The 11593-nt window shown below is 43.4% G+C and overlaps 1 protein-coding gene across 8 annotated transcripts in view; it reads left to right on the top strand.

The window, feature by feature from the left end:
- Ddhd1 (DDHD domain containing 1) overlaps window positions 1-6203 on the top strand; it is an 81028-nt gene extending 74825 nt beyond the window's left edge. For 7 of the 8 annotated variants that reach the window (XM_052733438.1, XM_052733440.1, XM_052733441.1 and 4 more), the window contains one exon: window positions 3578-6203. In XM_052733438.1, the coding sequence (XP_052589398.1) occupies window positions 3578-3756 (179 nt within the window). In that variant the 3' untranslated portion in view covers window positions 3757-6203. The remainder of the gene's footprint in view (window positions 1-3577) is intronic. The other variant, XR_008217108.1, reaches the window with a different exon arrangement.
- The last annotated feature ends 5390 nt before the right edge of the window (window positions 6204-11593 follow it).

Raw genomic sequence — 11593 nt, forward strand, 5'->3', positions numbered from 1 at the left:
TCTATCACTGAGGACTTATCTAACAACTTAAAATTCCTTTACTGACTGATTTCTCATTCTTTCTTCTAGAGTTTCTCTCTCTTTCCTGTTTTTCTTACTAATAGTGAATTTTATCTTTGATGTTAAAAACGTGTTCAGGATTTTCTTTGGTTATTTTAGCCACCTTTAATTTTTCGTACATCTTTTTCAATTATCAAAAACCATACTACTTGATATATTTCCCAAACAGTGTTTGAGTATAACAAGCTGGGTCCTTTTTTTTGCCTCCAGAGCAGGAGTTTATATTGACCTAACTCAGTAAATTGCCTTCAAGAAGTTACTTTACATAAGAATTCCAGTTATATAGCCAAACATTTCCTTAAAAAATAACGTAATTGGGCTGGAGAAATAGCTCAGTCAGGAAAATCCTTGTAAGAGAACCTGAGTTCAAGCCTCAGAACCCACTCTTTACAAGCTGGGCACGGTGGTACATGCTTTTACTGCAGTTCTAAGGGTGCGGAGATGGCTGAATCCTTGGGCCCCTCTCCTGCCAGCCTGGCCTCGTTAACACGCTCCGAGCCAATGAGAGGTACTGTGTGAAGAACCACACAGAAAAGGAGAGACTTCAGGAGTGACTCCCAATGTTGTCATTCGGCCTGGGTGCACACATGCACCTGTTTTCAGCCACAGATGCGCTCTGTTTCTCTCCACCTGCCCAGGAACAAGGTCTGTCTGTCTGTCTGTCTGTTTTTTAACAGAGTTTGCATTTAGGTATTTGAAGCATAGAAAAAGAAGAAAAGGTAATTTTACTTTCTCCTTCCCCATGATCGCAGACAGCTAGAGGAACTAGGAGCATCCATCACCTGTGTTGTCCTAACAGGTCTTGGTATGATCATACCGAGACAGCGGTCCATCTGCGTCTGAACCTGTCTGGCCAAGAGCATATTGTCCAGCAGTACAAAGTGGTACTGCCGTGTAGAATCTCTCTCCCTGGGAGAGGCTGTGAGCCACATAACAGGAAGAGAGGAGAGGGAGCACAACCCCTCTTCATTTCCACCCTGATCTTCCCACAAAGCCAGCAAGATGTGCAGTAACTGCACTGAGGACACAAAGGAAGTTGTGAGGCCAGAACAGGTCGGTGGGGAAGCTGGCTACCTAATTTGCATTTTGATGCCTCTAACCCAAGCCCAGTGATAGTGGGAAAGCACAGACGAAGCCCATCTAGGTAACAAATAACCGATGTCCCCAAAAGTGACAAGAATGACAAGGGCCCATAATAAAATAGAGTAACCACTTTATGAAAGCAGTGTTTTAGGACAGTGGTAGCATGGCAGTGGTGGTGCACTCCTTTAATCTTGGGAGGCAGAGTCAGGTAGGTCTCTGTGAGTTCGAGGCCAGCCTGGTCTACAAAGCACGTTCCAGGACAACCAGAGCTACACAGAGAAACCCTGTCTTCAAAAAAAAAAAAAAAAAAAATCAGACCTTAAAACCAGAGTGGAGCCAAATAATTCCTGTAGCAGGAAAACTGTGCCTTTGATTTGAATGTGTAATGAAGAGTTTTGGACTAAAAAGGATTGTGCAGCAGCATTTGAGGTGGAACCCTCCCAGATCACACACTTACCTCTTCTCTTTCTCTGTAACCTACTTCATCTTGACTCCACGTATCATGTTGGAGAATTCCGTTTTCTCATTTCCTATTCTGGTCTGGTGTGAGAGAGTGTCTACCAATCTCATGTGAAGGCCCATGGAGTGCAAAAATACAGGATTAGGGCATTCTTACCTAAATCCACATGGATTTCAGCAATTTCTTACATTATGGATTAGTTTTATTTTAATTAAGTGAAAAATTTAGAGTAAAAGAACTTTGTGAAAGTTCTATGTCGGTGTTTTATACAAGTATTTTATAGGCTAGAAGGCATTTCACTTCTTAAGTATAAATCTTCTCTGAGCGGATACATAGATAAATTTACAAATCAGAAAAGTATAACTGAAAGGTAACTACTATATGTTTATATGTTGTCAACCGCTGTTACCACAAAACAAGCCCTGTTTAAGATTAGCATTAGCAGCTGGGGGGAGGGGGGGACACCTTTAATCCTAGCATTCAGGAGGCCGAGTTCTGAGTTTGAGGCCAGTCTGGTCTACAGAACGAGTTCTAGGACAGCCAGGGCTACACAGAGAAACCCTGCCTCGAAAATAATCAACGACAGCAACAACAAAAAAATAGCATTATCAAACATTTATTTAAAATAATTTTCTAGAGTGGTAAGATTTCTTATGTGTGACTGCCACATTCCCAATATAAAGCAAAACCTAGTTTTTTTCTCCAGCCTTCTTTGTTTTTGTTACTTTTTACTTTTGACATCCTTTGGCACTAAACAGAGATGTTAATAAGTATTTGGTAGTGACCTGGGTGTTTTTGTTTGTAAGACAGATCATTCAAAGTATTGTATGGTTCATGAACAGTTTTAAAAGAGACCCTGAATATACTAATGCCATTTTTTTTTTTTCCGAGACAGTGTTTCTCTGTGTAGCTTTGGTGCCTATCCTGGATCTCGCTCAGTAGACCAGGCTGGCCTCGAACTCACAGAGATCCTCCTGGCTCTGCCTCCCGAGTGCTGGGATTAAAGGCGTGCGCCACCACCACCCGGCATTATACCATTTTTTTAAAGTATGTATTGTGTGTATATGCAAGTAAATGATGTGTATACATGAGTCGGAGGACACCTTGTGGAGTTGCTTCTCTCGTTCACCCTTTTCATGGATTCCAGGAAGCAAACCTAGGTTGCCAAGCTTATGCCATTCCTCCAACACTCGTGATATCATTTTCCCAGTGTGTTATCTCTGAGGGTCTATTACATTAGCCCGTTAAGATTTGACAAGAGCCTTGATCTGTGCATTTCTCTCCACTATTGCGAGGACTGTTGGTGGGTTTTGGAAAGGCTTAATTGGATACATGGAATTGTTCGAGGGCAGGAAATTATAGGTAAAGCCCTTCCTCCTACAGGATATTCCCGCAGTTTAATTTATCCCACCACATAGTGGGTTCTTTTGAGTGCTTGAGTGTCGAATGTTGCAGGCACAGGCTAGACCCTGCTAAATAGATGCAGTCTGATATATGTGTGGCAGCTGCCTCTAAGGAATTCAGCCTAGTGGGGAAGAACACTGTTGTAAGATGATGATAATAATAATAATAAGTAATTTAAAATTTTTTTTAAAAAAAATGGTTGTTGTGGAACATTTCCCCACAGAACACGTCCCCAATGAGGAGGCGTCAGGTGACCTCCCCACTTCCCCGGGGATACAGGAAATTCTTCAAAGAAGGGAGATAAGAAATAGTCTTCTAATGCCAGAAATATGCCATGATAGCAAGTGAATTTTTGTTGTTGTTTCCTTTCCTTATTATTCTTTGCTGACTGGAGCAATGGAACAGAGCCCACCGGTAGAACCCTAACAGCTTCGGCTTTTTTACTGCCCCATAAATTCAGAGTGAGGAGGGTAACAATTTAAAGCTCATTTCCGTTCGCCTGCTTTCCCCCAGCTGTCTGCAGCCTGCACCAAACACACCATAATCTTCACTGAACTCTTGTCTTTTCAGTGGAACTGGAGCACAGGATTGACTTTGAACTCAGAGAAGGCCTGGTGGAGAGCCGCTATTGGTCAGCCGTCACGTCGCACACTGCCTACTGGTCATCCTTGGACGTCGCTCTGTTCCTTTTAACATTCATGTATAAACATGAGCGTGATGCTGCAAAGCCCAGCCTAGATCCAATCTGAACTCTCGAAGGATACGAATGGCCCAAAACTTGGTTTTCTGTTAAAATGTGTCAAGATATGGAGATATCAAGGTTCCAGTTTTGTTTAGGGCAAGAAATACTTTAACTTAAAAGCACCTTATTTTATTTTTAAAAGAGAACAAAAACACATTTTCAGTTCTAAAGAAGTTCTTTACTGTTTCTATAATTTTGATTATGAGTCTAGCCAAGCCCCTGCAGAGAATCACCCGGCATGGAAGTGTGGAGGGTTTAGGAGAGCTGCGTGAAGGCAGCCATCACAGTCTAGTTCTCCAGGAGTCTAATTTAATGTATTAATCTAAAGCTGTTGTAACTCTGAGGTGGTCAGAGTCCAGTACGTTCTGTGAAGACCACAGGTGGCATCATGGTTGGATTCTGTGAAGGCTTCCGTGTCCACAGTTCCTTTGAAAGAAGAATATAACAAATTTAAAAAGTTCTAAATTTAACTTGTTTAAAAAAAACTAATGCTAGAAAGCAATATTTGAACTACTGTACTTATAATTTATTATCTCTAGTTAGTTCAGTGTATGAAACATTACATTTTTTTTTTTTTTTTTTTGTTTGGGTTTTTCGAGACAGGGTTTCTCTGTGTAGCTTTGCGCCTTTTCTGGAACTCACTTGGTAGCCCAGGCTGGCCTCGAACTCACAGAGATCCGCCTGCCTCTGCCTCCCGAGTGCTGGGATTAAAGGCGTGCGCCACCACCGCCCGGCTTACTTTTTTTTTTTTTTGTTTGTTTGAAACATTACATTTTTAATGTTTCTTTTGAGCCACATTCATTTTGTATCATGTTGAGGCCCCTTTTTCTCAAAATCCATCTTTGTACCATCAGATGACCAGATGATGCTGTGGCATACTTTCAGGTTTTGGGGGGTTTTTTGTTTTTGTTTTGTTTTTCATTAAAAACATGGTTTCACACAGCACTAGTTCAATTTTTTTAAAATTTATTTTTTTATGATGTCACATGTACCTCAGGGAAAGCTGAAAGTTGTCAACACAGGGACTCCACATTGGGTTATGTATTGGCTGTGTTGGGAAATTAGGACACACCTTTGGGCTAGAGAATGTGAGGACTGGAAATATATAAACAGCTGTGTGCCAAACAGCTGACACATGTGAAGGGTGGAATACCACCAGCATGTAATATTTAAAACTCTAAGGAAACATGGAGACTTGGGCCCAGTCCACGGACACTGAGGCACTGGAGGGTTTTCTGGGCTGTAATTATTTCCACAGTGCTTTTCATCGGAAGTGTGCATTCAGCGACCTGTGTAGAAGCTTCCTGAGGTAAGTGAACACATGCTACCATGTCACATGTTTATATACTGAGGCACCAATATTTGAAGTGCCTTGCATTAGATTACACAGCAAATCAAGAGCGTTTGCATTGAAGCCAGACCATACCCTTTTCTGTGCTACCTAATGACTTCGCTCCCATGTGACCCTGAGGAGTCTGCAGTTAGTAAGCTGGAGAATGACTGTGAAGCCCAGCGTTACCTCCAGATACATTCTGGACTCCGACAGAAGAGGGGTTCACTTAAGGCAGCAGGAGCTGTCCTTGCCATGGCCAACACTGGCTTCCGGGTGGCTCTCACTAGGTTCCACTCAAGGTGCTCTTTCTCATGGAAGGGATTTTGTAGCTGCTGGGAGCAGAGCCAGTCAGCCCACATCTGCCCTGCTCTTTTCTCTGCAGGGTGGCAGAGCCCATGGCTTTGTGGGTGTTACTTCTGGTCCTCAGTACTGTCGGTTCCTCGCTGTCCTTGAATCTGCTCGACACTCAGCACCTCCTTCTAGAATTCCAAGGCTGCGTGACCAAGTGCGTGGCTCACAAAAACCCTTGCTGCAAAGGCTTTTGATGAATCTTAGCAGAGCTGAGGCATCTTTCGAGTTTGGAGATTCCTATAAAGGCAGGTCATTTTCGTAGCCTATTTATTTAGCAGGTCTCTTTTAATTCTCAGGAAAATTAAGCTCATATCGTATAGCTTTCGTTAAAGGTAGTTGAGTATGTGTTGGATATCAACTGAAAAGTTGGCTTTCGTAAGCAAAGGAGTATGTCTGCTTGCTTTTCCTCACACGGCAAAGCAGTTGACATAAACACTGTTTGAGTTTATGTCAATTCTTGGAAAGAACAGCATTCAAAGCACCCTTTCAATGAAAAGTCGATGTTCTGCACCTCTGGACAGCTGTTTCCAGTTCATAATTTCATCAGTGCCAATGGAGAGTTTGGTTTTATAGCTCTTGTCTCTCCATCTCTGCATGTAATCATTGGATATGCTGTATATACTAAAGTAATATACAGAGTATGTGTAATTCTGACTTGATTTAGAAGCTAAGTCAGTTACCGAGTAACAGTTTGCAATTTTACTCCAGCAAGTACTAAACTGGCCCCCAAAAGTCCTGATTTTGATACTAATTAAAATTCTATTCTCTAACCTGTGTTCATATTGAGTCTTTTGAGTATTGATCATATCAACTTTAACCCAGTTAGGTTGGATAAGGAGAATGTTTGGAGTTCAATCTTATTTTTCCTTTAAAATTGACCTTTCTAAGGCTTTTTATTCATAACTTTATTTTTAGCAGTAATTGCACTTTTCTTACAGTCCAATCTTAACTACATTTTAGGACATAATTACAAAATAATGCTGACTCTCCAAGATAATGCTGACTCTCCAAGCCTTGAAAATCTTAGGCTTTTCTCTATCAGAAAGTAAGCTTTGGGGCTGGAAAGATGACTCAGTGGTTAAGAGCATTGGCTGCTCTTCCAGTGGACCTTAGTCCAACACTTACATGGCAGCTCACAGCTGTCTGTAACTCCAGTTCCAGGGGATCCAACACCATCACAGACATATATGCAGGTAAAAAACAATGTATATAAAATTAAAAGTAAATAATTTTTTTCAAATTAAAAAAAAAATTAGCTTTTGTGCTTGTTTCAAAGACCTCGGACCCAGAAATTCTCATCAGTCTTTCTCTGTGCTATGTCCTCATTGGCAAAACCTCCCTTCTCTGTGAAGCATTTAACACCATAACCAAATGAGGCCCAGTAGTATGCCTCTGTAATCCTAACACATGAGAAGCTGAGGCAGAAGGATTGCTATGAGTTTGAGGTCACCCTGGGCTAAAGGTAGGTTAAAGTGGGGCCAGGTAGAGTTGTAATTCAACTAGTAAAGTGTTTGCCAAGCATGCATGAAGTATTGGGTTTAATCCCTGTCAACACCCAAACCCAGAGCACACCTGTAATGCCAGCACTTGGGAGGTAGAGGCAAGAAAGATCCTGATCCGGTTGTCCTCTGCTGCATAGTGAGTTTGAAGTACGCCTGGGCTGCTGCTATACACAAACCAGTGACGTGGGAAAGAAATCACGAGCCAGTGAGATGGCTCGGGGGCTAAAAACACTGGCTGCCAAACCCGACGACTTGAGTTCAGTTCCCAGAACCCACGTGGCAGAAGGACAGATCTGGCTCCCATAGGTTGCCCGCTGTCCTCCGCGCACTAATGTCGTAGTATGTGCATGCCCTCACACATGCATTCGCACAGTAAATATTTAAGGTCTGTGTCATGTCAGCGGCTGCGACACTCATTACAGCAGTGACACCTGAACCCCATGAGGTGGCGTCAGACCAAACGGGTTTGTCTGGCACACCTGTTGAAGATAAGTAGTTGGCCCTCCTCCTCATCAGTTACTATTTATTTCCTTGGAGTCTAATGAATTAGACATTTCAAAACTTGAGAAACTGACCAAAAGATCTTTAAAATGTTTTGAGTTTTTGAATCTTCAACTATTTATGGAAACAGGCCAAAGAATGATGTTAGTGATCGTCAAGGCAGGGCTAAAAACAATAATGTACCAATAGTGTCTGGAAAAAAGAAACTGCCAAACTGAGTGTGGGAGAGTTGTGGTCTGTTGATTCTCGTTTCCGATCTTGTGTCCCTACTCGGTTGCCACCCTGACCCCTGGCTTTTGCCAGGAACTGGTGGCACTCAGACTGAATCTGAACCATGAAACTCACATTGCTCTTGACCCCTATGGTGCTAGCACCTGCTAGATAAACACACCCCCTGAGAAACCCCTAGTATTGTGTGATGGTGACCCGAGAGTGTACATCCTGTCTTGGTCATACACTTGAATATTTTCAAAGAACTCTCAAATTTTACAGTCTGTGTAGAGTTTGTGAAATTTCTTGGATTTGTTTTATGTCTCTAAGCATTGTGCTTGCGTGTGCAAAACCTTCACCTGTGTGCCTGGTGCCAGCAGAGATCAGAAAAGGGTGCTGAATCCCCTGGAACTGGAGTTACAGATGGTTGTGAGCCACCATGTGGTTGCTGGGACCCGAAACCTCTGCAAGAGCAGCCTGTACCCTTAACCACTTCACCATTGCTCCGGCCCCGCCCCCCACCAGATTGTATAGATTTTAGAGTCATCTCTTTCAACCCTGTGAGTTTCATGAAAAGTAGAGGCTGCAGGCTTGGCAGGCCACAGAGCGCAGTGACTGGGGGAAGCAGTCGGTTCTCCAAGGAAAGATTAATAGAGTGCTAAAGCCAGAGCAGTTAGAAAGATGGGTTTTCCAAAGCATGGGCTGCGAATGTTAATATGTCATGCCAGAAAATAAGTGGGAAGTAGCAAAAGTTTCAAAAGTTTCTTCAGGCCAGGATGGTGGCACATGCCTTTTGTCGAAACTCTAGGAAAGCAGGGACAGGTGGATTTCTGTGAGTTCAAAGCCAACCCGGTCTCCATAGAGAGTTCAGGCCAGCCAGAGGGGAAATCTTTCATAGGAGGATGTAGGGAGCCTGCTGTGTTGAATGCATTTCACACCTGCCAGGTGCTGCTGGGAGGGGGAAGGGGAGAGGTGCAAACTTAGCTATAGGACTTGTTCTCCAGCTGGGGAAATCCTGATCACAGGTAATTCCCTCATCCTGCGGTTTTGCCCTCGTCTGGAACCTTCGTCTTACAAGGCAATGCTTCCACCCTGCTCAGGTTAGGTGTTTAACAAGGAACAGAACCTCCTGTCCTGTTTTGTACCAGTCTGCCTGTTTTAAAAAGTTAATAGGAAATTTTGGGGGTAGAAAGTGGCTTCATTTTTGTGGGGTGCACACCCCTCTTAGGCATTGCTTATGACAAGATATTAGCTGAACCGTCCATAACTTGTATCTGGAGTTGATCCAACCCTTTTCTTTCAAGTCTCGTGAGAGAGTCCGAACATATCTGAAGAGACTGCCTTGCATGTCTGAGACTCCTAATACCCAGGGGCAGGGGACACAAAACCCAGGAGGACATTCATTAGTTTTCCTTTCTGTTGACACATGCAGATGTGATAAGGAAGGAAGCAAATGCAACAGGATTGGCATTTGCCCCTCTGTTCTTCCCGTATCATTTACTTTGATAGCATCCAATAAAAGTTAACTCATGCACCTTAAGCACTGTATTTTTGGAGACCAGGAGGAGCATTTTTGCTGACGATGCATGTGCTCCCCAAAATAGTCTCTTGTAGATTGCTAGCATGAACTCTTCCTCTGCTTTTGTTTGAACGAGGGTGGGTCCCTGCCTAGCATTGTCTCTCACCCTGTGGCTTTTCATTTATATGTACCGGAGTGCAGCTTACTTCCTCCCCACCCTGAAGTTCTCAGGATATGTTGGGAGATAGCCCTTAGGAAGATTACTAATGCCTGACCAGAATTCGGTCGGGGTAAGATAAAAAACAGACGTGGTCCTCAGCCCAGGGAAGACTGGTCTCGGTCATCTGTGGGCACCAACCCAACCACTACAGATTATCAGGGATCATGAATAGTGTGTTAGAGAGTTTACACTGAGCCTGAGCATCTCCTAGTTTACTTGGAATATATGATGTAAGGTACATGCTTTGCAAACAGCTATATTTAGGAAGTAATGGGGGGAAAAGTGTGTTGATGTTCAGTACTGATGCGTTTTCAGTTGTTCCCATCCTCACTTGGTGGATCCATGGCACTATAGAAGATGACCAAGCATTGGTACATCACCTTTAGTGCTGTCTCCTGGAGGACATGGACTATGTAACAGCATCGCTCATAACGTCCCTTGATGATGGCCACACCCTCTGCCTCGTGGCCTCTAAAAACAGTAACTGATCCCACAAAACTTCATGAAAGAAAGTTAACCCTGTTCTGGTCCTCAGCCTGTCACAGTAAGCCCGCTCTGTGGTAGAGTCTGAGGAAGGCTTCCTTTCCCTTGTTCTGCATTGTGACTAGACAAGGCAGGCAAGTTTTCTGACTCTTCAGTTTTGTTGAAGCATCCATGGTTCCTATTTATATTTATCTCTTCAGTAATCAACTTGGATGGCATTAAACCATTTATGTCAATGTCCAGTTCTGCCTTTTCTCAACCAGAATTTAGTTGATGCATTTATGAAAACTGAAGGAGAGTGGAATCTGCTATTAAGCTATGGTTACTACATCCTATTCTACTAGATACGGTGGCTGCCATGTTCCTCGACATCAGATGAAAAAGTCTACATATGACACATTCTGTTCTTACAGAGTGCAGTGCAGTCACAGATTCAAGTTTGAGGCGAACCCAAAAACCTGTGCAGACTGGAACCGGCTGCTGCCATGTTCTTCCTCACTTGCCCTCTGCTTGGTGCCATGGTGACTAAAATGTGCTGTTTAAGTATAGCTTGTTTTCAGTCTGAATTTGAATACTGAATAAAAGTAGCACATGTTTTGGATTTGGAAAGTAATATGGGCAAGGGGACAGAGAGTAAGCATGATCCATCCAGGAGAGTAGCCGAGAGGCAACATCGTCACATAGGTCTGACCACAGCATCCCTTCACCGGAATGAGCATTGATCACTTAGAGCTACAGCAGGCCAACCTAACCACTGTCACACCCTCCACTGACTGTCCTCACTGACCTCTTCCTGTCCTAGCAAACCAACCATTCCCATTGTTACAGTGGCTACTGTTTCTGTCTACCAGGCGTCCTGCTTCTACCTCCTTGTGGTCCCTTTCCCCACTGTGTGACACTCTGCACTAGTCCTGCTCACTCAGTTCTGTCAGGAACCAAGAAAGTCTGCCAGGGTGGTGGCACATGCCTGTAATTCCAGGACTTGGAGAAGCTAGGGCAGGAAAGAACAGCCTGAGTTCTGAGTCAGTGTGGACAACACAAGGAGCTTCCATATCCCACCCCCCAGTTCAAATTGTGTCCAAGTGCGAGCCCCATGTAAACCACGGCCACTGTGCCATGGCCTAAGGAAGAGTTCATGACTCAGGACAGACTTCATTTCCTACCCCATGAGCCATGCTGATGAGCCAAGAGATAAGCACATGACCCAAAGTAGAGGGCGGGGGTTTTTGTGGAATTGTATTTGCCAGCCTCAAAAATGCAGATAACCTACTGTAGCTACTAGGCATAATCCAATGGCATCTGGTATCCTTGTATGACAGGTCATGTCAATCTTCCATGGAAAAGTGAAGCCTGCATGGTCACACTCATGGGGGAGCCAAAGCCATTTTTATTTCTTTTGAGAACTCTGTTCAGATCCATAGCCCATTTTTCAATTGGGACATTTGTGGTCTTGTCTCTTTTTTTTTTTTTAATTCTTTGTGAGTTCTGAATATTAGTTCCCTATCAGATGCACAACTGGCAAAGATTCCCTTTCTGTGGGCTTCCTCTTCACTCCATTGATTATTTTGCTGTGCAAGAGCTTTTTTTTTTTATTGGAGACCTATTCATAAAACTCTTCCAACTGTTGTTAAGTGAAGCTGTTTCTTTGATATCGAAGAGTTAAAATTAACATCATCTCATGGAAAATAACCCCCACATCCCTACTGGAAATTGTCGCTGGGGATA

Source organism: Peromyscus californicus, unplaced genomic scaffold (assembly GCF_007827085.1).
Source record: "Peromyscus californicus insignis strain IS unplaced genomic scaffold, ASM782708v3 Scaffold_12__1_contigs__length_115047231, whole genome shotgun sequence".
Lineage (NCBI taxonomy): Eukaryota > Metazoa > Chordata > Mammalia > Rodentia > Cricetidae > Peromyscus > Peromyscus californicus.